Source organism: Atheta coriaria, unplaced genomic scaffold (assembly GCF_025399875.1).
Source record: "Atheta coriaria isolate IRGN ID8LTWV9N9 unplaced genomic scaffold, Caltech_Dcor_3.1 hic_scaffold_10_pilon, whole genome shotgun sequence".
Taxonomy (NCBI): domain Eukaryota; kingdom Metazoa; phylum Arthropoda; class Insecta; order Coleoptera; family Staphylinidae; genus Dalotia; species Dalotia coriaria.
Genome location: NW_027045452.1, coordinates 3449588 through 3472239, shown reverse-complemented (window position 1 = coordinate 3472239; position 22652 = coordinate 3449588). Strand labels below are relative to the sequence as shown.

Genomic DNA, 22652 nt, shown 5'->3' with positions numbered 1-22652 from the left:
TTTTTCGACGGTTGGTAGACATGCGAACGTCCGCGATGTCGCCGTCGACGTTCAGTCGACATTCGTAGCAAATCCAGCAAATCGCAGTGCGACGGGCGGGCTGGCGGAGTGCGTCGTGCGTGCCGTCAGATAGACAAACATACTTCGCCGATCAGCGATCGTCAAGTACCCGAAACCTGATCGCGCACCTCGCATCTGCACTTGCAGTCAACGCCGCCGTCGGGGAATAAATCACATCCAGCTGTAGCTGTGTGTGCAGGGTGCATCCATTCCACAATTAAGCGTGTCATCATTGGTATTCGCAAGGAGATACTACACTCGGATTACGCGTGCAACTCGTGTCTTGCGGGGGTTGTGCTTGGAAGCGAGGGTGTGGATGTGCGATGCGAACTCGTCGGTGAGCCCTCTCTCGACCTAATTCGCAATCGGGCCACCATCGAAGTCGAAAAAATGTCCACATTCAGGTCGGGCGCGTTGTGAGTAGTGAACTCACGGGCTGATGGTGCTTCATCGCTAACAAAGAGACGAGAGACAAGAAAACCAGCACGAAATTGCGTGCTCACGTGAGAGTTTCTATCGGAAACACTGTGTCTGTGATTAAATTTAGTGAAATTGCATGCAAAATGATGAAAATGGAGACGGACAAGATCATCGAGGATTCTAACAGTAACTCACAGGTGATTACTTACCACTCTTTTTGTATACTTGGTGTACGCAGATTAAATTCATTTCACTTTGTGTGCGTTTGATTGGAAAAGAGATTCAAACAAGTTTTGCGTCTCTATGGCAATAAAACAAAAGTTGTTTGGGATCTTTTTTATCAATTCTAGAAATAATTAGTCACTTGCGTGTAGATTTTGGCTTAGTCATTGACGTAGGTACATTTAGAAATTGATCAAAACAACAAAGTTGCATTGAGTTGTTTCGGCGTCATCAATGCGTCGCTTTATCTTGTGTCAATAACCGACCGAAGGAGATATCCACTTGCGCTCATGGTCGTATGGTGTACGCGAGGAAACGTTCGATTGCTGTCTGCCTTGTGAGCACTACGTGTGTTCATGGGCGGTCGTTTTGTTTTAGTTTAGTCCAGTCGCGAACCAAACAAACAACTTTTGTTTTTCACTCTGCATAATCATAATCATAATTTTATTTAATATGATGCCTTTTAAAGTTACTTAAGTTAAGTTCAATAAGAAGAAAGTCATTTGTAGCTATTATTGAGATTTGGGTTAAATAGGCAGGACTTCGTGCTTGATTAGTTAATTAAGTCAATTCGTGATTGACAAATCTAAAGTTAACGGCAAATGTGTTGCTTTCAGATGTTTGATGAATGATAATTTGTGTTGGTGAGAAGAAAGTGTGCCATTTCATTATGTTCTTTTCAATTTTTGACGGATTGTTGAATTATATTGAATTCGAATGGTTTTTTGTTATTTTTTTTGAGGTTAAATTAGTAACAAAAGCTTCAAATTGTGGTATGATGTTTTTGTTACTCAATTATAACCTATTTAAAAATTAAAAAAAATTAATTTAAATTTATTTGCAATTGCAATTCAAAACAATGCTAATTTTAATAAGAATTTTTATTAATTTGATCATAATTGTTGTTAGTTGTGTAAGATATAAAAGCGAAATTAAATTTGCCAAAATCAGCGATCCAAAACACAACAAAAACACAATAAAAGCAAAATTAGCATTACACATATCTATAAATTAGATTTCCTAATGAAATTCTTGCTTTGAATTATTATAGAATTCATATTTATGAAGTAAAAACGAAATCAAGAGCGACGTAACTGAAGCGATTTCGAAATCGTTCACTTTCTTGCCGGCTCTTCGTTTGTTTCCAACCACGCCGCTCATTTCGCGTATAATGCTAAATTAGAAACTCGGCGTCGTCTCGACGATTTACGATAATATTCTCTACCGTGTCCACGAGTGGTGCGCGCGCACATCGTCGATTTCTACATCAAATCACCGCAAATCTTCTCAAAACTCGCAAAATTCACACGAAACCGGAACAATGCTCACTCTAACTGATACTCTGTATAAATGTATATTTTATTTATAGAAATGTGTTTTATAAATATCAAAATAAAACAATTTGTACTCAGTCATGCGACATCATCGCACAAAGCAAACAATAAAACCCAGTTGGTTGGTTTATCAGCGTCGTGAGATGCGTTTATTAATTTTTTGGCTTTGACTTCGCATATGTCGTAAAATAATAAATACTTGCCGTGTTTCGCACGCGAGATGTTGCCGTAAATGGAGGCAGGTTCCTTGACCTTACTTATTTTATGGTACAACTTTTATGCGCTACCGGCAGAAGCACGCCATCTTTGTTTAAGCATTGTGCAAGATAACATTCGACTTGAAATTTGTAAATATTTTGTATATTACACAATATTACATTTAAATCGTATAGAATTACAACAACGAATGAAAGTGAATTGTAACTTGAGTAGGATTAACTTGTGAAATGATTCACACACTAGACACGCACGCGAAACGAAATTAACGCCCAATTCGTATGCAGAAACGAAAGGAAGTAAAAATTTGGCGGAATATCACTTGTTGTATCCAGTGTTTCTGTTGTGTTGCGGACAGTAGCACCTGACAGCAAGCAACTTCTTGGATTATACACTAAACACTTTCTAATGTTTGAGCATTTGCTCGTTTTATTGTACATTCTGCATGACAATAGTGAACATCAGGAGAGCGAGCAGACGAAGAAACTGCATATTGTAACGTTGGTTGCCTATGTATACACATATGAACTTGCAAAAGTTGTAAAAGACTCACAAATCGAACAATGAAACACAATGTAATACAATGTATAATGATATGAGATTCAACTGTAACCAACAACAAGATTTATGAATCTCGCAAAATCACCAACTTTTGTTTCTTCTCTTGGTGAATCATCGTTTAGTTCAGATGTGTACATTTCTGTAATTGCATTTTTTGCGATTGCGCGTTCATTGTTGTGTTTACCAGTTTGGCTGTATAGCAATTTGCAACACATAAGCGCACACACACGTCGGCGCCGCGTTTTGCTTCAGGTGTTTCACCGAGGAAATAAAAACCATTCAAGGTTTCGCTCGTGCGCGCGCCATTGCAAAATCAGCCATGGTTCATTTATTACACATCGCGCGTCGCCTTTCGAAATATCTCGAGGAGGGCATTGAACACAGCACGCCAACCGTTTTTTTCATCATCATCTTGTTTTTGACGGCTGCAAATCAGAACGAATCCGGATATGATTTTTGAATTCGAATTTATTACCGGAACATGAATAAACAAATTTTAATTGAGATTTCATCGAAATAAAACTCATATTTGTTGTTTCTTCAGACCATCAATTCATCAATTTATCTTCTAATGTAATTTTAATTGCTTCAAAGAATGTCTGTCAATTTGTTTGCGTGCGTCTAGGTATTTAACTTCTGTGCTTTGCCAGATGATGAAGATTGTGTCAAATGTATAAGATTGTTGTTTGATTTCAGTTCGGCATGACGATGCTGTACGATCCCGCGCGCAAGAAAGAGCTCTCGGCAACGTTCAACGCCGAGCGCGAGGCGTGCCTCAAATGCTTCGAAAAATGGAGCGAGACGGATCAGGTGGAGTTTGTCGAGAATCTACTCGCTCGGATGTGCCACTATCAGCACGGACACATCAACTCCTATCTCAAGCCCATGCTACAAAGAGACTTTATCTCATTACTGCCCAGTAAGTTTAGCAAATCACAAATTAATTTTATTTAACTAAATATTTTATTTTTTACGCATAGAAAAAGGTCTGGACCACGTGGCAGAAAACGTCCTTTCGTATCTGGATGCCGAGAGTCTATGCGCGGCGGAATTGGTCTGTAAAGAATGGCTGCGTGTTATTTCCGAGGGTATGCTCTGGAAGAAACTTATCGAGCGTAAGGTACGCACGGATTCCCTCTGGCGTGGATTAGCAGAGCGCCGACAATGGATTCAGTATCTGTTCATCCCGCGTCCAGGCGAGAATCATCGTCCACACACGTTCTACCGTTCGTTATATCCGAAGATCATTCAAGACATCGATAGCATCGAGAGCAATTGGCGTAATGGTCGACATATTCTACAACGTATAAATTGTCGCAGTGAGAACAGCAAAGGTGTTTATTGTCTACAATATGACGATCAGAAGATTGTCAGTGGTCTGCGCGATAATACGATCAAGATTTGGGACCGTAGCACGCTGATGTGTACGAAGATACTCACCGGACACACTGGGTCTGTGCTGTGTTTACAGTATGATGATAAGGTGATTATAAGCGGGTCCAGCGATTCAACTGTACGCGTGTGGAACGTCCAATCTGGTGAGATGGTCAATACACTGATTCACCACTGCGAGGCTGTGCTGCATCTAAGATTTAATAATGGCATGATGGTTACGTGTTCAAAGGTAATACAATACAATATTAATTTATAAAATATATTTATTAAAATAATTTGTGATTTTTCTTGAATTTTACAATTTGTTTGAGAATTTAACATGTTTCGCCCTGTGTAACAGTTTCTGATGATGCCCACAGGTCGAAACATGTTAAACTCTCAAACAAATTGTAAAATCCAAGAAGAATCACAAATTATTTTAATAAATATATTTTATAAATTACTACCATGGATTACTTAGAAAATAATAAAAAAAATACAATATTATTACTTTAAATACTGATTAAATATATTATAGGATCGATCAATTGCCGTGTGGGACATGACGTCCGAATCCGAGATAACTCTGCGTCGCGTGCTCGTCGGGCATCGAGCGGCTGTGAATGTGGTGGACTTTGACGAGAAGTACATCGTCTCGGCGTCGGGGGATCGCACCATCAAGGTGTGGAACACATCGAATTGTGAGTTTGTGCGGACGCTCAACGGCCACAAGCGCGGCATCGCATGTCTGCAATATCGCGATCGTCTGGTCGTCAGCGGCAGCTCGGATAACACGATTAGGTAATTATATTTTTTGTTATTTGGTGAAACCACACTAATTATTTACTCACCTTGACTGTGTTTCGGTTGTGTAGATTATGGGATATCGAATGTGGTACCTGCATACGAATATTGGAAGGTCACGAGGAGCTTGTTCGGTGTATACGTTTCGACTCGAAACGCATCGTGAGCGGCGCCTACGACGGCAAAATCAAGGTCTGGGATCTCATTGCGGCGCTGGACCCCCGCAAGCCGGCGAACGCGCTCTGCCTGCGCACACTGGTGGTGAGCAATCCAATTTTTGACGTTCTGTCCACGAAGCGATCTATAATGATTTGTGTTTTTGTTGTTTAGGAACACACCGGGCGCGTGTTTCGGCTGCAGTTCGACGAGTTCCAAATCGTTAGTAGTTCACACGACGACACCATTCTCATCTGGGACTTCCTCAACTCTTCTGAGAACAACACGCCGAAAAACAACACGAGCAGCTCCACGCAGATGTCATCAACGCGTAGTCCTTCACGTAAGTCAATGCAATAACTTTTACTTTATAATTTTTAAAATTTTATCATTTTTTATTTAATTTTGTTGGTTTTTGTTTTGATTCTTTTTTTAGCAACATTCGAAGACTTTTGATTTAATTTACACTTTCATTTGGCTTGGCGCCCAGCGACGCCGTCGTCGTTTCACTGTGGGATTGTCGCGTTGATTGTCTTGTTGCAGCTTTCGAGTGATAGTACGAGTGGACGCCGAACCCAATGGAAGCCAACGCAAGGTGGTCACGTCGATCGCAACAAATACAAACGTTCATATTCAAAGTCAGTGATTTAAATCGAGTGTTTGATTTCCGCTCTCAGCTGGTCGATTTCTGGTAAATTGTATATTCATGCGAGTGCAGGACAAGACATAAGCTGGACATTTGTTGCTTGGAATGCATCCCGTGGATGTGGATGGCGTCAAAAAAATTGTGACCTTTTATTTAGTTTATTATAATGCGCTGACATCACATTAGCAAGTCGAAGATGAAAAAAAAAAAACATTCAAATGGGCAGTGACAGTAAGACGAGTAAATTTGTTTAGCTGTAAGCCTCTGGACGGTAGATGTATAGTTATTATTATTATCATTTTTTGGAAATATGTATCGCTCGACGTAAAACTCATATTTCAATTTGACATTCGTTTGTTTTTATACGTTAAGGAATTGTATTATGTATAGAATATTTTAATTTCAATCAACGATGCCGCCGCGCCGGTAGAAACTTGGATTAGCTGCTGGTTTTTTTCTCCTTTTTCTTAGACAATTTCATTTATATGTTTAGCAATTTGAGATATGTAGTCATTTTAAGAAAGTTTATCGCATTGTTATTGCTTTACGTCGTTAGAATTTTTAAATAGGCGTCGTATTTTTATTTTCTCGCCCCCCCTCGGAACATCATATGATGCGTTCGGTGCCGTTTCAGCGCCGTGTGAGATTGCGTTATATTTTTATTGAGGAATTTGTGAGCATATGGTGCGATTATTGCGACATTTACGAAAATCTACATGTAATCTCTTTGTTTTCGGCCGTATTTGTTGTGCAGCAGTTGCATTTATGTATGTATAAATATTTATAAACAAATGATGCACTGATAGTGTTATAAAGTATAACAAAAAAAACTTGAAAAAAAAAAACGAATATTAAAAACATTCAACTATTGATATCGATTTGTATGTACTAAAAAAAACATGGATGGAAGACACTGCATTTTAATTGAAAAACTGAGAAATAAACGAAACTATTACGATTCATCTGCAACAATAGTGACAAAGTAATATGTATGGATTATAGCCTAAAATTTATTGAGAAACATGAGCTTTTTGTGATAAAAACGAGAAAATAAAACTGAATGAAGTACAACTGTACCATAAAATATTCATATTTGTTGAAACAAATAAAATCCTTCATTCATAAAACTTAAAAATGGACACATACATCTGTCAAAATATATTTTAGCTTGTTTCACAATTTTATCTCGTGTAAATTACTTACGTGGAATGAAATCGGACACTCATACAACTTTTTTTGATATGAATAGATAAGCAACACATTTCTTTGAAATTTAAAATGGCTGAACTTTGCTCCATTAGAATGTTTCTCTTGTGTCACAAACAATTTTATATGAAACTCAGATATTAAATAATATAACGCAGTTTTACTATTTGTAATGTATTGTTTTGCTTCACTGAATGTGACTGCAGGTAAGCAAAAGCAAATAAATCGTGTTTTAATTTTGAAGTTGCATAGAATGGTTTACATGGCGCAGCCGCGGAGCTTCCAATTGACAGCCGCCGCACTCACACACCGATCGCTTATCCCGTGCGAACACGCTCGTCACGCACACGGCGCACTCGTGTTTTGCATCTTTGCCGCCTCGCAGTGGCAACAAATACGGCGAGCGGCGAGTTCCGCGATTCCGTTGCAAGCGCCGACCGGGGTCCCATCAATAAATTGTCCGCGCGTCGCGGTCTCTGCTGTGTGCAGCCGACGCTACCGACGAGCGAATAGTGTCCGAGTCCAAATCGCCGCACGCGCGCCGTTTCCTCGTCGCCCGGCATCCGCAACGCAACCAGCAAGAAGTGCACACAAATGAACTCCTGCGAAAATGGCTGATGAACAGGTACCGCTCGCTGCAATTAACTTACATACGAACATCTTGCGTAAACCACTCGAAAAAACACAATGCCATTGTCTTTTAACCTTTGCCGTACGAACCGCCATCGGCGCTATCACTAACTCTCGCTTTTGTTTGCGCAGGAAATCAGGCAGTTGGAGCTATTATGCAAGCAGCTGTACGAGTCGCAGGACTCGGCGGTGCGCGCGAAGGCCGAGAACGGCCTGGTGGTCTTTCAGGAGGGTCCTGATGCGCTCACCAAGTGCCAGGTGCTTTTGGACAGAGGTGATTCTTGCTATGCGCAGTTGTTGGCTGCAACCACACTCACCAAGCTGGTGTCTCGCAGCGCGCAGGGGCTGAGCCTGCAGCAGCGTGTTGACATTCGTAACTATGTCCTCAACTACCTGGCGACGCGGCCAAAACTTCCTCCGTTTGTGGTCCAAGCTCTGGTGTCATTGTTTGCTAGAATCACAAAGCTTGGATGGTTTGACACACATAAGGAAGATTATGTCTTTCGGAATGTTGTGGCAGATATATCCAAGTTTTTACAGGTAAAACTAATAAAATATCCATTAAATTATCACTAAAAATGTGATTTTAGGGGTCAGTGGAATATTGCATGATCGGAGTGCAATTGCTCTCACAACTCACATGTGAGATGAATCAAATCAGCGAAGTGGAAGCCAACCGCTCACTCACGAAACATCGCAAAATAGCGTCGTCGTTTCGCGACACGCAATTGTTTGAGATATTTCGGCTTTCATGCTCACTGCTAGGGACAGCGAGAGAGAATTGCAAGAATCTCAACTTTAATGATGAAGCACAACATGGGCTGATGACGCAGTTGTTGAAACTAGCGCAGAATTGCCTCACGTTTGATTTTATTGGCACGTCGTCTGATGAATCGTCGGATGATTTATGTACCGTACAGATTCCGACTAGTTGGCGGCCCGCGTTCCTGGATTTCACGACTTTGAAACTTTTCTTTGACATGTACCACTCGTTACCTAATACGTTGTCTTCATTGGCGTTGTCATGCCTTGTTCAAATCGCGTCTGTGCGCCGGTCACTTTTTAGCAACACAGAACGCGCCAAGTTTCTTACGCATCTCGTCAATGGGGTTAAGCATATTTTGCAGAATCCGCAAGGTTTGAGTGATTCGGCCAACTATCATGAGTTTTGCAGATTATTAGCGAGGCTGAAGTCGAATTATCAACTTGGTGAGCTTGTTATGGTTGATAATTATCCGGAAGCAATACAATTGATTGCCAAATTCACCGTACAAAGTTTACAGGTAGGAAAAACAGCAATAGTTTATTATATTTCATTATTTATTTAATTTTGTTTAAAGATGTGGCAGTTTGCACCAAATAGTGTGCATTACCTGCTCAGTTTATGGCAGAGAATGGTTGCTTCTGTACCATACGTGAAGGCAACCGAACCGCATTTACTTGAGACGTACACACCCGAAGTGACAAATGCTTACATCACATCCCGACTGGAGTCTGTCGCTGTAGTCGTACGTGATGGTTTGGAAGATCCCATCGAGGATCTCGGCATGGTGCAACAGCAACTAGAACAACTTTCTGTTATTGGCCGATGCGAGTATGAGAAAACATGCACACTGCTTGTGCAACTTTTTGACCAATCTGCACGCACCTATCAGGAATTATTAGCGAGTCAAACACAACAAATTGAAATCAACATTCAGGAAGGTACGCCTGCTTCTTTTCTTCTATAAGTTTTAAGTTTCAGTTGTTAATTAAGTGGTTTTATTTAATCTTGTTTTAAGGCCGGTTGACTTGGTTGGTTTATATTATTGGCTCGGCGATTGGAGGGCGGGTATCTTTCAATAGCAACGAAGAACATGACGCGATGGATGGTGAATTAGTCTGCCGTGTATTGCAGCTAATGAATCTGACCGATTCGCGGCTGGGGCAAGGTGGTTGTGAGAAACTCGAGCTTGCAATGCTCAGCTTCTTCGAACAATTCCGAAAAATTTATGTGGGCGATCAGGTGCAGAAGAACTCGAAGGTATATCGCCGACTTTCAGAGGTTCTTGGGCTCAATGACGAGGCGACTGTACTGAGTGTTTTTATTAGAAAAATGTAAGTGTAAAATATTCACTTTTTTTTACAAAAGTATACATGATTTGGTTGGGTTTTTAGAATCACAAATTTGAAATACTGGGGCCGAAGTGAACAGATAATTAGTAGAACGCTGCAGTTATTGAACGACCTATCAGTGGGATATAGTTGTGTGCGTAAACTGGTAAAATTAGACGAAGTACAATTCATGTTAAACAATCACACGAGTGAACACTTTCCCTTCCTGGGTAATGCTGTGGCCATCACGGAGATGCGATGCCGTTCCATGTTCTACACTTCATTGGGGAGGCTTTTGATGGTGGATTTGGGCGAAGACGAAGATCGGTTTCACACTTTTATGATTCCACTCACAAGTATGTTCACTTTTTTATATTTATAATTATAAACATCATACTATGGTTTAAAACGTGGATATTTTATTGTAGCATCATTTGAACGCCTTGGTAATCTATTCGCCACTGTGGATTCGCCAATATTTGTCGAAGACGAAGCAAAGAAAGCCCTTATTGGCTTGGCGAGAGACCTGCGCGGTTTGGCCTATGCGTTCAATACGAAAACGTCGTACATGATGCTCTTTGACTGGGTATATCCATCCTACACACCTATATTGCTGAGCTCCATTGAGATGTGGTACCACGACCCGCAGGTGACGACGCCTGTGTTAAAGCTCTTCGCTGAGCTGCTGCAGAATCGTAGTCAGCGATTGCAGTTCGACGTCTCATCGCCGAATGGCATTCTTCTATTCCGAGAAGCTAGTAAAATTATTTGTAGTTATGGTAGTAGAATATTAAATGTGGAGGTTCCCAAGGAACAAACGTATCCGCTGAAGTTGAAGGGTATCTCGATCTGTTTCTCAATGCTGAAAGCAGCGCTGTGCGGCAGCTACGTCAATTTTGGTGTGTTTCGTCTGTATGGTGACGAGGCACTGGACAACGCGTTAAATATTTTTGTCAAGCTACTTCTATCGATACCACAGTCAGATTTATTGGTAAGTATTAAATTATTAGTTTTTGCGTTGTTGAATTTGAAATATTATTCTGTGTGTTTCTTTATGTAGGATTTTCCCAAATTATCACAAACATATTATCTGCTGCTCGAGTGCCTCACGCAGGATCACATGAGTTTCCTCTCGACGTTGGAGCCGCACGTTTTCCTCTACATTCTCTCCTCGATATCGGAGGGTTTGACTGCCTTAGGTGCGCAACTGAACAACTACACAGGTTTGTGCGGTACAGGGACACACAGCATTGTCATCTCTGCATTCAGTTTTGCCCAGACATACTTAGAGAGTGTTGCCGACGTTTTAGATGTAGAGAACTGTGTATAATCGGAATGCGTTCAAAACACAAAGCAACCGAAGGGACTAAATTTCCGTCGTCAACCACAACGCTTTGCTTATTGTTTTCTTTTTTGTTCTGGCCCAACATCCGTATTCCGGGGTTTTGTGTTTCCATGCTGCTGTCTCTGACTGTACATACTAGTCGTGACTGAAAAGTTACTGCAATGCATGCGCATCATTACTGCTTCATTACACTCGACACTTATTAATATGTTTATTTTGGTTTGGTACTTGGCGTTGCAGATACGACGGTGTGCACTGGATGCTGTACCTCATTGGATCATATAGTAACGTATTTATTTAAACAATTAACACAAAAACGTAAGTCTGTTTGTTATTAATCTTCACACATCAATTTTTAATGTGAGTTTATCACAGCGTTCCCTGGCAAAAAGAACCGTGTCGGCATGGCGCCGTCCAGCGATATGTTTCTCCAAGTATTGGAGGTGCATCCTGAGATATTGCAGCAGATCCTCAGCACCGTACTGAATGTGATCATGTTTGAGGACTGCCGAAATCAGTGGTCAATGTCACGGCCGCTGCTCGGACTCATCTTACTAAATGAGGAGTATTTTAATCAGATGCGCGAGAATATTATTCGCAGTCAACCACCGGATAAACAAGCGGCCATGGCTCAGTGGTTTGAGAATTTGATGGAAGGCATTGAGCGAAATTTATTAACAAAGAACCGAGATCGGTATGTAAATTCCGCGGTTTTATTTTTACTTTATCGTGATTACATGATTTATTTTTCCAGGTTTACACAAAATCTATCAATGTTCCGTCGAGATATAAACGATTCGTTGAAAGGACCCAACGTAAACACGTCGGTTAGTGATATGATGACATCATAGTGATTCAATAATCCGGAAAAACGCTAAACTAACACGTTAACAAGCGCAATCTTGAGGACGCACACTCCCGTCGACGTCGACCAGCGCATTGCAATAATTTTTATCCACGTGAACCAAATGAGGGATAATCGACGCGGCGCGCCCTCTATTTCAAAATGCAAACTGACCATGGTGTAGTTCATAGGTAATTTTATTTTCAGTAATTCTCTTATTCTTTTTGTTATTATGGACGGAGCGCACCGATTGCGAAATGATGATACAGGCAAAGGCGAGGATAATAAAGGTATATGTAATTTTGCATCGGATTTCCACGATTTCTATCTGCCACGTGCCGGCCGACTGCATTTATAATGTGTGTGTACATACTCTGTGTTACTGATGATTAGATTATAAAGAACAATTGATACTAATTGATGGCTACAACCGGAACGCAATATAAGAGTGGATTATCCCAAGACCCATCATGACAAACACGAGTGTGACTTTCGCTGGAAGGGTGTTTCGTGTAGCCTGGAGCGCAGGTCATTGTTGCAATGGTTCCCTGCCTTGGATTTGCGCAAGACACAACCGTATTATCCAGAGTGCATCTCACGAGCATTGATTGTGTTCGAATTACTGACATGCACGTACCTGAAATAATTGGTAGATTTGTAGGTAAAGAGTATTATTTCTTGTATTTCTTACTTAAACAAGCAGGAAAAGAAGACCAGCCATTCATACAAATTGAAGTGGCGTCAGGCGGGTGCAAATAATACCCAGATTTGCACTGGAATTTAATTTTGCTGTATTTTTTCGCAAAATGTTCGTACGGATAGCTGAGCACATCCATGCTGTCGTGAATTATTCGTCCATTGGGGAAATCAAATGGAATTATACATGTGTCTCTAAATTTTAGATCGGTTTAAAATATTTTGTGAAGTATTTTTTAAATCTCATACTTTAATTCTGGCGAAGTTGGGTTGATTGGCAAGTTTGCTGAAGGTGCAATTGTCGTCGGAACGACGGGCTGTTCATTGGAACAATTGGCTTCGTCTGATCCGTCGTTACAGTCACTATGTCCATTACATACTAAATTTGTGTTTATGCAACCACCATATGCACACTGAAATGCATATTTCGGGCAGTTTATAATGGAACAAGTCCTGCTGTTTTCATCAGAAGCATCCTTGCAATCAGGTTTACCGTCACACAAGTCAAAATCATCGATGCACTCACCAGATTCGCAGTGGAATTGCTTAAAACTACAATGTAAGTTCAAATTGGTTTGTAAAACCTGTCGCCATGTTGTTGATATAAGTACCTGCATTTTGATACCTTCGGTTTCATTCGTGGAGCACAGAAAATTTCATCCGAACCGTCCGTACATTCACTTTTGCCGTTGCACACCAAGTCTTTGTTTATGCATGCGCCATAATCGCACCGGAATGCATATTCTGGACATCTTAGTAGTGAACAAACCTGGACGGTTTCGTCTGAACCATCTGGGCAATCCAACTTGCCATCGCAGAGATTCGCATCATCGATGCATTCGCCCGACTTGCAACTAAACTGCAATCGACTAAAAAAACAATTAAATAGTTTTCAAGCAATATTTAACTTTAGAAAAATTAGTTAACCTGCAGTTTGTAGGTGGAGATACTCCACAACGCTGATCAATCTCATCTGAATTGTCTGAACAGTCTTGAAATCCGTCACAGACCAAATCTGGACTTATACAAGCACCGTATGTACATACGAATGCAAATGTTGGACATCTGCATTCAAAACAAAATGGTGAATTTAAATTTAAATAAGTTGCTTAACGTAAACTTACGGAAAATACGCACATCCAACTTCATCTGAACCATCTGCACAATCACGTTTACCATCACAAATTTGATTTTCTGATATACATGAGGAAGGCCCACATTCATGTTGGTCATTCCTGCAGTTTATGATTAATTAATTAACTGAATATGAGTAATATAAATTTGAAATTGCTTACCTGCAAGAGGATATTGATATCTTTGGCGTTATTTGGGTTCTGGGATGTTTTAAACGATAACAGTCTATAATTGCTAAAACTGGCACACATGAACATTTGAAATTTGCATAAGTACAAGAGTTTTAAGTTTTCACTAACTTAAATTAAAGGTTAATTCTTACAATTACACAGAATGATCGTAATCCATAGGTTTATGTCCATTTTACATTGGTGTTTAACTACCGAAACATATACTCTGAATGAGGAGAGACTGATGACTGACTGGTATTATTCTTATTTGGGAATTGCCACTACGACGCGCATTCATAACATCCGCCAAAACTGGTATTAAATAGTAATAGTAGGGGAAATACGTATATTATAAATTAATTACAGATCAAAGATTATCATGTGGTTTTTGCCACGATAGGGACTGACAGTTTATTTATTATTCTTATTGAACTCTAATAACAAAGCCATCAGCTAAACCTCCAAATAATCGGCCATTTGGATCCACCATCAATGCATTGACAACCAATCCGACATCAATTGTTTCTAGAATATCGCATTTTCCGTCGGCGATTTTCCACTTTTTAATGGTTTTATCCCAACTACCGCTGTAGAAAACCGTCTCGGCGGTTGATTGCTCTCTTTGGCCGGCTACAGCGTTGATAATCATTGAATGCGCAGCCTGAAAACATGTTTTTTATTATTTCTGTAGATTACTGCATTCAATTCAATTCAGTTTTACTGGCTTCATTGTAACTGGTTTAAACTGGCCATCGCTATTATTCTCATGTATCAATAGGCCAGTTGCTGGAATATCCACAAATATTAATTTATCTTTTGCCAAGGTGATTGGAGCGCGACCCTGCATTACTTTTTTAGTTGCAAATTGGGGTTTAGGACCTTAAAATCATTATTTATTAGTTTTTATTAATACCAGAACTGCTCAATTTAAGAATTATACCATCTCCAATTGTAGTCACTGTAATATCGATGTCTTTGCCAGTGAAAAGTGTTTTACCATCCGCTTGCATGTCCTTGATGCCTTCAAGAATTTCATACATGGCGTGCGGTTTGTCATTTATGATAGACATAATCTGTAGTGGTATTCATTGTTTTGAAACGCACTTTGTTGACGTTTTATTTGGTTAAACTTACACCACCTTTGTCGTCTCCCGCGAATAAGATGCCATCGGAAACAGCTAACTTCCAAAATTCTACCGCAGTGTTTTCAACTATAGTTGATTTCTCTTTCAAATCCAATGTCCAGGCCTTTACTGTTCCGTCATTGGAACAAGAGTAAATTGTTTCTTCAATAGCAGCTAGAGAATAAATGGAGCACGGATGCGCTTGACATTCGGTAATTTTCTTAATATTCTCATCCCATTTCTAATCAAATAAGATTTTAATGAGGAAAATTTGTTATAATCAAGACTTACAATTATTTTTCCGTCATCAGCACCACTGTAAATGAATCCCTTATGGAATATGACGGCATTCACGTCAAAATCGTGTTTTTCTTCGGGGGAACTTTTAGCTTTAACTTCAATAGGCATTTTTTGTCTTTAGGATGTAGTTGAGGCAGGTTTATGAGGCGTTTCCGCGCTGCAATTTCATTTTATACATGGCGTAGTACTATTTTTAACAGCGATGTTATTTTGATCAGATGTTGCGCGAGTTTTAAAATTGAGCAGTTGAAGCTAAAAATAACAACTTCAAATACATTTTCAAAATGTTGAAATATTCGTCCAGAAATGTCTAGAATGTACTTAATTCTGCTTTATTTGCACAAATATTGTGTTCATATTTATCCCAACTGCCGCTGTAGAAAACCGTCTCGGCGGTTGATTGCTCTCTTTGCCCTGCTACAGCGTTGATAATCATTGAATGCGCAGCCTGAAAACATGTTTTTTATTATTTCTGTAGATTACTGCTTTTAATTCAATTCAGTTTTACTGGCTTCATTGTAACTGGTTTAAACTGGCCATCGCTATTATTCTCATGTATTAATAGGCCAGTTGCTGGAATATCCACAAATATTAATTTATCTTTTGCCAAGGTGATTGGAGCACGACCCTGCATTACTTTTCTTGTAGAAAATTGTGGTTTAGGACCTTACAATCATGATTTATTAGTTTTTATTAATGCTAAGTTTGAGAATTATACCATCTCCGATTGTAGTCACTGTAATATCGATGTCTTTGCCAGTGAAAAGTGTTTTACCATCCGCTTGCATGTCCTTGATGCCCTCAAGAATTTCGTACATTGCGTGCGGTTTGTCATTTATGATAGACATAATCTGTAGTGGTATTCATTGTTTTGAAACGCACTTTATTGACGTTTTATTTAGTTAAACTTACACCACCTTTGTCGTCTCCCGCGAATAAGATACCATCGGAAACAGCCAACTTCCAAAATTCTACCGCAGTGTTTTCAACTATAGTTGATTTCTCTTTCAAATCCAACGTCCAGGCTTTTACTGTTCCGTCATTGGAACAAGAGTAAATTGTTTCTTCAATAGCAGCTAGAGAATAAATGGAGCATGGATGCGCTTGACAATCGGCGATTTTCTTGATATTCTCATCCCATTTCTAATCAAATAAGGTTTTAATGAGGAAAATTTGTTATAATCAAGACTTACAATTATTTTTCCGTCATCAGCACCACTGTAAATGAATCCCTTATGGAATATGACGGCATTCACGTCATAATCGTGTTTTTCTTCGGGGGAACTTTTAGCTTTAACTTCGATAGGCATTTTTTGTCTTTAGGATGTAGTTGAGGCAGGTTTATGAGGCGTTTCCACGCTGCAATTTGATTTTATACATGGCGTAGTACTATTTTTAACACCGATGTTATTTTGATCAGATGTTGCGTGAGTTTTAAAGTTGAGCAGTTGAAGCTAAAAATAACAACTTCAAATACATTTTCAAAATGTTGAAATATTCGTCTAGAAATGTCTAGAATGTACTTAATTCTGCTTTATTTGCACAAATATTGTGTTCATATTCACTTGTTCGACATTTGTTCATTTTTCTATCCCGACATCTAATACACACATTAAACCGCGACTAAAAAACACTTATCGGTAAAGAAAATTGTGATGAGCATTATTCGTGTGATTTCGTTTAAATTCCTTCAAAAAGGCACACATTGTAGAAACACTTCAGCGTAATTGTTGTAACTGCAGCACGGCGTTTGATTTCATATCTTTGATTACACATTTACAACTTAAAATTAACATTGGTATCGATATGCTTCAGAATGATTCAGTAATGACATCCGGCGTATAAAAATGCATCCAGTTCGATTTGCTCGTTGATATCACACGCTTAAATAACAATAAATTGACTATAATAGGGAGAAGTCGTCATCATAGCTGCCCATATGCTAATATTTAAATCTAAACCAAACCGGGTGTGCGTGTGTGTTCTCCTATCGTTTAATAAATGCGATCTGTATTGAGCATGATAATAGGCTGATAAATAAATAAATAATCCAAAACGGCAATTCCACGGGTGCGCATTACGTTTGCCAAAACAATATGGCCAGCAATCAATCGTGCAAGTATCTATTCATAATCCAATCAAATTTGCTTCGATGTTAAACGATCGAGAATGATGTCAATGTGTCGGTATCACGCGCGTATGGCTTGTGTTTGACATAGCCCCAAAGACGCATCGCCTTCTCGCAGCTCTCCTCGATGTACTGCACCTCGCTGGCGTTCAAATCAGAGCGCCAATGAAACGGAGCTGAACGCGAATCGCGAAACGTGCTGCTCACACCACCGATATTGGACTTGGTGTGCGACTCCAGGAAGTCATTGACGTTCGCATGGAACTTGAGGCCGTAGAAATCGAAAATATCTTTGGTCATCGTACGCGGGTTCAAGGAGAGGTCTTCGTACCTCACCGCTCTGTAAATTACAAACAAACAAATCAAATTATTAGTTAAATAGCATGACAATCGCGATTAAATTTACATTAATGTAAGCATCATAAGTGAAACCTTGAATTAACCGGCGAAATAATTACTAGTCAAGGCCTTCAAGAATATCGAGTAGATTTTTAGAAGAATGTTTTGACTTATAAACTTACTTAAATGTATTTGGGTACTTTTCCGCAAGTTGCACGGCAGCATTGTAATCAGAGACCATGTCGGCGCACAAAAGATCAGGTTTATCACAGTCGGCGTTGCCGGGACACCAATCACGGTGTTTGCGAGATTGTAACGTGCCACGAGGATCACGCACGAGGAGCACGACTTTCACATTCAGCCTGCAAAACAAAATAGACTGATTTACAACTAACATAAGAGTTATTTATGTTATGTTATATTTTTCATCATTTCACTTAGAAAAACAACTCAACTTGTTTCACGTACACGCGTATTTCAACAAAAGGAGACAAATAATCAATAAACCCGTAGCATAAACTAAATATTAAAGCATTTTGGAAGTAACGTGACTTAAAAGTTTAAAATGGATGCACGCTATACAAAATTAATAATGAAAAAAAACCCGTTAGGAATGTTGGATGCAAGAATTGAAATTAGACTATCTGCGTCACGACTGGACAACAAAACGCACACACACGCGATATATTATACAGTTCCATTGTGTGACGATATATTGGCGTGTGACACAGTAACAATCGATGAAGTTATAATGCTCCCAACATGGCAGCACATTAAGAATTGATTTCTCATTTGTATTGTGTCCGTTAATGTAGAAAAAACAAGCATTCAACACATGCATTACTTACGATTCGTCCCTTAATAATTCCTCGGCTAATTTCAGCCGCAGCCGAACGATTTTCATCATTTGAAACGGAAAAAGTTTACAAAACTCGTTCAGAAAGCTGGCGTCCCAACAGAGGTGACTAGGCTCGCAGCGATTCCACAGACGCGTGTTATGCGTGAACAGATACGTATGCGTCTTGCCATACTCCAGATACGCTTGCATCTCATCATAATCACAGTTGAGGAGATTCTTGAGCGCGGTCAGCGCAGTTTCCGCCAGTGGCGCGCCACGAATCTGCACGATGCCATAGTCGAGCAGTGGTTCATAGTGGTAATACGTTGCCGGCACAGCGTTGAGAATATCACCGAGAAAGGTGGATCCAGATCGCCAGGTAGTGAGAATAATACTCCGCAGCGGCTTGCCGCCTGACACCATCGCATAGTCTTTGAGACTTTCACCATGCGGGAAGGCATAGTCTCTGGCTTCCTGATCAAGCGCAAACTTTTGCCTGTAGAGTACTTCTCTTATGAAAGGGGTGGTGGACAGGTTATAGAGATAGTCCTCCACCACATGCTGCTCACCATACAGAGGCACATTCGGGATGATTGCTTTCTGATTATAGGAGAATATGAGCAGCACGCAGAAGACTGTGATGCAGGCGAAGCCGATGAGGTTGACTCGCTTTATCATTGCGATGTGGTGCTTGATGATGCCATCAGCGGGTATATTTGCTATAATATGTTCATAATCTACAACCAGATGCGCGATTATTTACACAAGGTTTAATATTCATCAGTGAATCACTGTATAGTTTAGCTACTCACCTTGATAGCATAATGATTGCAGAAATTAACGGGACGGTTTTCGATTTAACATTCGAAATAAAAACACGCCGAGTTGCGTTGGTGATGACTTCACATCGCGAGACGGGATGAAACTCGGCAAGGCGATGTCTCCGGTTGCGCATCGGTGTCTAATTGTAATCTAGGCCTCCGTGGGTCGAATGTCCGGACGAATGCAGCTGCGAGTGTCTTTCACTTCGTTGGGAATTGAGTTGAGTGGAAGAGGTGCCGTCAACGAGTGTTGTCGTGCTCCGCTGTGCCGTACACACTAAACGACATCACGAGAACTACTGCGCGAATACGAATAGTGTAGAGAACAGCGCTGGTAGCCGTGGTGGGCAGCAAGCGGATTATGGTGTCTGGTAGCAAACTCGCGCTTGACATGCACGTTGTCCGTCATGCGCGCTTCAAATTGGTGATTAGAAGGGTTTTAAATCTATTGATAACAATATTAGATGATAATTTGCAGGTAAAGTGGTTATATTCTATTGGTAAAATGTCTGAAATAAGGATTTGTGAAAAACTACTACTTCCTTTACAGTTATTTTATTAACTTCCGTTACAAATGTTTTTTGGCAAACAAATTTAAGTAGTGTTTCTTTTAAAATAAAAAATGGTTTGTTGTAGGCATGTACAACAGAGTGTTTTTGTTTGCGTCAAAGCATGCATAGTTTTTAAAGTATCTATTAAAAATTTATGGATTAAAAATGTTGATTATGTGGTTACGAACAGTACGGTTATAGTACACGGCTGGTACATGTACTCTATCGTTAATTTGTTTTTTGTTTATTACATAGCGAACAGGAACATTAGTAAATTGAATTTTTATTTTATACAATTCTTTCATGTTATTAACAGTACAGCGAGGTTATCAACGGTTTTATTGTGGCATTCAATCATGAATTCCTGAATTATTTCAAATTATGTGTGATTATAAAAAACGCAATGGATTAAATTGTTAACATAATAAATTGAATAGCCTACAATTGAATTTCAAATCTAGTTATTAAATCGCAAATAATTTATTGTTGTTAATCTATGAGGAAGTTTTTTGTATCATAAATAATTATATTTGTTTCTAGAAATTTCTGTTTTTAGTATTAACTTTGTGAGGATAAAAACAGTGTTTATAAATTAATGTTATTGGCTGATTTACACCTGTCCAATTAGTTTAAACTAATTTTAGATATAGTTTATGACTCTAGATTTCATGATTTGCTTTTTAATATTTAATAAGGTCGTATGACTTTATTAAATAATATTCAGAGGCGACAATTTAAGTAACTGACAATTTAAGCTTATAAATTTATCTAAGCTTTCTTTGTTTTTTTAGGTTAAGACACAGGATTAATAAAATTTTGATAAAACTGTTTTTTTGAAGGTAGGTTTTTGAAGGTTTAATCCAATAAATGCCAAAATATTCCGTACTTTTATTAATCTATAATATATTTGTTACTGGATTACAATTTTTTACACGTGCTAGACAAATTAATCCGATAAAATGTTATTATATTAAATTCTATAGTAGATACTTAATTGTGTCTGCAATAAAATATTTGTAGGTTATGTATTTTGACATTTCCATGTCAAACAAACGTCAAAAACGGGGCAAATTGACAAGATAGATTATAATGCATAGAAATATTTATTATTTAATTGAATGAATAAGTTGTTTCTGCATAAATGTTTGGTTTAGACAGTAAAAAAGTACATTTTTGATTGTAATTTTTAAACTCGCGCCAAAACATCTGATGAAGTCAAGATTTATTTATCAAAATTATATTCTAAACTAAATGCAATTGAAATTACCTTGTCTAGCATCTCATAAATGCATTTAATTCAATAAATACATAATTTGAGTGCATTTCAATTCAGTAGGCACAAATCTACCATCTTGAAATGAAGTATGCCCTCTTTTCATCTTACAAAACTATCTTTTATTGTGCAAAACGAAATGTTTGGTTGCACCTAACTCTTGCACCTTACATTCCAGGCATTTCACTCAATAATATTCGTTATTCATACAATCATTACGTGGCAAAGTCACAGATGTGCTAGTAGCTAGTACAGCATAGATTCCTTTCGCTTTCGCGTTAGCGACAGGCGACATCGACAATCGACTTGCATCGCGATCGATTTGCGTTTTTATCCTCGCAGTCGGTTATTTCCCAACAAAGAATCAACTTATATACACACATTAGAGCATGTTTCAATCTCAAATAAATTTCTAATGTGGTAAATGTCAAACTAGCATGTATTTTCACTTTGAAACTTCATATCAGGACTAATTCAACGTGCAATTTCAAACTACCGTTGCAGTATCAACCGTTTTAATTAATTCAGTCATTTATTTAACTTTTAATCGAAACTTGAGTGTGGAAACATTTTTTGTTTGTAAATAAAACAAAAACTACCGTTGATATTAAAAAAGCACGTCTGTTATTAAAAAAAAAAACATTTAAATGACGTTGTTTATGTTCATCTCAAATTTCACAACACATTTGTTGCGATAGCGCAGCTTGATCATGCGTTTCTATCTACATTCGTTACATTCGTTACATTTGGCCAGTGTGTGTTATTGATTCCCGTTAGAAAAAGTAGATCAAAGTGAACGAAGCAACGTGTAATTACGCTTGGAGTATAACTTACTGGCGACACACACACAGAGCAAGGAAACCATGTAAATAGACACGCAACAAACAAACTACATTTGATATTAAAGTGTGATCAGGGAAGAACAAACTCAGAGGAAAAATACGCGAGTCTGTAAATATCTCAAGGAGAAAAATTAAAATGAACAAATTATAAAGCCGCTAGCTTTGTGAGCCGTTATTTTAATTCTTAGGAAAATTACACATTTAAGTGTTTTTTGATGGATCCTAAAAATCATGCAAATCACGGACCAAATCCGGTACACATAATTTAAACTAAATAAATATTTGGTTTTAATGTTTTTACATGCTTACATTCAAGGCAAACTGTTTTTTTTTATCAGAGAACAGTTTAAAATGTTAGAGATTTCAATAATTTATACTGTAATTATGAATATAAAGTTTTATACAGTAAATAATTCAATTATAATCAAATAAAATTTATAGTTAAAGTTTGGTGTATGTTTGGTTGCCTACCTTAAAACTGTGTTGTAGTTCAGTCAATGAAAAACAGTAATTCAAGACATTGT

General features: G+C 38.7%; 6 protein-coding genes across 10 annotated transcripts; 2 read left to right on the top strand and 4 right to left on the bottom strand.

Moving 5' to 3' along the window:
* Positions 1-47: 47 nt before the first annotated feature.
* Positions 48-6864, top strand: slmb (beta-transducin repeat containing E3 ubiquitin protein ligase slmb). Of its 3 annotated transcripts, none has more exons than XM_065313639.1 (7): positions 48-677; positions 3510-3732; positions 3794-4437; positions 4726-4988; positions 5063-5249; positions 5322-5490; positions 5584-6864. In XM_065313639.1, exons 1-7 carry the CDS (start codon positions 624-626, stop codon positions 5601-5603), a joined length of 1560 nt encoding a protein of 519 aa, XP_065169711.1. In that variant the 5' UTR covers positions 48-623; the 3' UTR covers positions 5604-6864. The 3 variants fall into 3 exon arrangements, with proteins under 3 accessions (XP_065169711.1, XP_065169713.1, XP_065169710.1); XM_065313641.1 differs by having other exon boundaries at positions 5063-5252; positions 5691-6864; XM_065313638.1 differs by having other exon boundaries at positions 5063-5252.
* A 454-nt stretch (positions 6865-7318) lies between these two features.
* On the top strand, positions 7319-12224 carry Ranbp16 (Ran-binding protein 16). Of its 2 annotated transcripts, none has more exons than XM_065313633.1 (11): positions 7319-7624; positions 7762-8169; positions 8220-8912; positions 8970-9333; positions 9411-9726; positions 9787-10079; positions 10152-10714; positions 10784-10946; positions 11309-11386; positions 11444-11762; positions 11823-12224. In XM_065313633.1, exons 1-11 carry the CDS (start codon positions 7610-7612, stop codon positions 11917-11919), a joined length of 3309 nt encoding a protein of 1102 aa, XP_065169705.1. In that variant the 5' UTR covers positions 7319-7609; the 3' UTR covers positions 11920-12224. The 2 variants fall into 2 exon arrangements, with proteins under 2 accessions (XP_065169705.1, XP_065169706.1); XM_065313634.1 differs by having other exon boundaries at positions 7320-7624; positions 10784-10922.
* On the bottom strand, positions 11760-14223 carry LOC135800411 (modular serine protease-like). 2 transcript variants are annotated; one of them, XM_065313642.1, is made up of 8 exons: positions 14065-14223; positions 13904-13982; positions 13733-13843; positions 13536-13673; positions 13220-13477; positions 12858-13160; positions 12604-12803; positions 11760-12549 (listed from the first exon to the last, which is right to left on the bottom strand). In XM_065313642.1, exons 1-8 carry the CDS (start codon positions 14102-14104, stop codon positions 12326-12328), a joined length of 1353 nt encoding a protein of 450 aa, XP_065169714.1. In that variant the 5' UTR covers positions 14105-14223; the 3' UTR covers positions 11760-12325. The 2 variants fall into 2 exon arrangements, with proteins under 2 accessions (XP_065169714.1, XP_065169715.1); XM_065313643.1 differs by having other exon boundaries at positions 13904-13976.
* Positions 14224-14244: 21 nt separating this feature from the next.
* On the bottom strand, positions 14245-15534 carry LOC135800413 (uncharacterized). The gene is made up of 5 exons (XM_065313645.1): positions 15328-15534; positions 15047-15277; positions 14853-14985; positions 14634-14791; positions 14245-14573 (listed from the first exon to the last, which is right to left on the bottom strand). Exons 1-5 carry the CDS (start codon positions 15442-15444, stop codon positions 14337-14339), a joined length of 876 nt encoding a protein of 291 aa, XP_065169717.1. The 5' UTR covers positions 15445-15534; the 3' UTR covers positions 14245-14336.
* Positions 15535-15646: 112 nt separating this feature from the next.
* LOC135800779 (uncharacterized) lies at positions 15647-16761 on the bottom strand. Its single transcript, XM_065314099.1, has 5 exons — positions 16530-16761; positions 16249-16479; positions 16055-16187; positions 15845-16002; positions 15647-15784 (listed from the first exon to the last, which is right to left on the bottom strand). The coding sequence occupies exons 1-5, from the start codon at positions 16644-16646 to the stop codon at positions 15647-15649; spliced, it is 777 nt and encodes a 258-aa protein (XP_065170171.1). The 5' UTR covers positions 16647-16761.
* A 93-nt stretch (positions 16762-16854) lies between these two features.
* Positions 16855-19819, bottom strand: LOC135800412 (carbohydrate sulfotransferase 5-like). Its single transcript, XM_065313644.1, has 4 exons — positions 19454-19819; positions 18652-19378; positions 17986-18165; positions 16855-17804 (listed from the first exon to the last, which is right to left on the bottom strand). Exons 2-4 carry the CDS (start codon positions 19317-19319, stop codon positions 17492-17494), a joined length of 1161 nt encoding a protein of 386 aa, XP_065169716.1. The 5' UTR covers positions 19320-19378; positions 19454-19819; the 3' UTR covers positions 16855-17491.
* Between the last annotated feature and the right edge of the window lie 2833 nt (positions 19820-22652).

What these genes read in the sequence shown, in the direction of transcription:
- slmb (XM_065313638.1), top strand. Translation starts at nt 624, where the DNA reads ATGATGAAAATGGAGACGGACAAGATCATCGAGGATTCTAACAGTAAC. An exon ending in ATTCTAACAGTAACTCACAG is followed by an intron (nt 678 to 3,509) that starts GTGATTACTTAC and finishes GTTTGATTTCAG; the next exon opens with TTCGGCATGACGATGCTGTA. An exon ending in TGATGGTTACGTGTTCAAAG is followed by an intron (nt 4,438 to 4,725) that starts GTAATACAATAC and finishes AATATATTATAG; the next exon opens with GATCGATCAATTGCCGTGTG.
- LOC135800412 (XM_065313644.1), bottom strand. Translation starts at nt 19,319, where the DNA reads ATGATAAAGCGAGTCAACCTCATCGGCTTCGCCTGCATCACAGTCTTC. An exon ending in GAATTATTAAGGGACGAATC is followed by an intron (nt 18,166 to 18,651) that starts GTAAGTAATGCA and finishes TTTGTTTTGCAG; the next exon opens with GCTGAATGTGAAAGTCGTGC. An exon ending in AAGTACCCAAATACATTTAA is followed by an intron (nt 17,805 to 17,985) that starts GTAAGTTTATAA and finishes TGTAATTTACAG; the next exon opens with AGCGGTGAGGTACGAAGACC.
- Ranbp16 (XM_065313633.1), top strand. An exon ending in TACCACAGTCAGATTTATTG is followed by an intron (nt 10,715 to 10,783) that starts GTAAGTATTAAA and finishes TTCTTTATGTAG; the next exon opens with GATTTTCCCAAATTATCACA. An exon ending in GCAACTGAACAACTACACAG is followed by an intron (nt 10,947 to 11,308) that starts GTTTGTGCGGTA and finishes TTGGCGTTGCAG; the next exon opens with ATACGACGGTGTGCACTGGA.
- LOC135800413 (XM_065313645.1), bottom strand. Translation starts at nt 15,444, where the DNA reads ATGCCTATTGAAGTTAAAGCTAAAAGTTCCCCCGAAGAAAAACACGAT. An exon ending in CTGATGACGGAAAAATAATT is followed by an intron (nt 15,278 to 15,327) that starts GTAAGTCTTGAT and finishes TTATTTGATTAG; the next exon opens with AAATGGGATGAGAATATTAA. An exon ending in CGGGAGACGACAAAGGTGGT is followed by an intron (nt 14,986 to 15,046) that starts GTAAGTTTAACC and finishes ATACCACTACAG; the next exon opens with ATTATGTCTATCATAAATGA.
- LOC135800779 (XM_065314099.1), bottom strand. Translation starts at nt 16,646, where the DNA reads ATGCCTATCGAAGTTAAAGCTAAAAGTTCCCCCGAAGAAAAACACGAT. An exon ending in AGTGACTACAATCGGAGATG is followed by an intron (nt 16,003 to 16,054) that starts GTATAATTCTCA and finishes CATGATTGTAAG; the next exon opens with GTCCTAAACCACAATTTTCT. An exon ending in AACCAGTTACAATGAAGCCA is followed by an intron (nt 15,785 to 15,844) that starts GTAAAACTGAAT and finishes ACATGTTTTCAG; the next exon opens with GCTGCGCATTCAATGATTAT.
- LOC135800411 (XM_065313642.1), bottom strand. Translation starts at nt 14,104, where the DNA reads ATGGACATAAACCTATGGATTACGATCATTCTGTGTAATT. An exon ending in CCGAAGGTATCAAAATGCAG is followed by an intron (nt 13,161 to 13,219) that starts GTACTTATATCA and finishes CTTACATTGTAG; the next exon opens with TTTTAAGCAATTCCACTGCG. An exon ending in CCAACTTCGCCAGAATTAAA is followed by an intron (nt 12,804 to 12,857) that starts GTATGAGATTTA and finishes TCTAAAATTTAG; the next exon opens with AGACACATGTATAATTCCAT.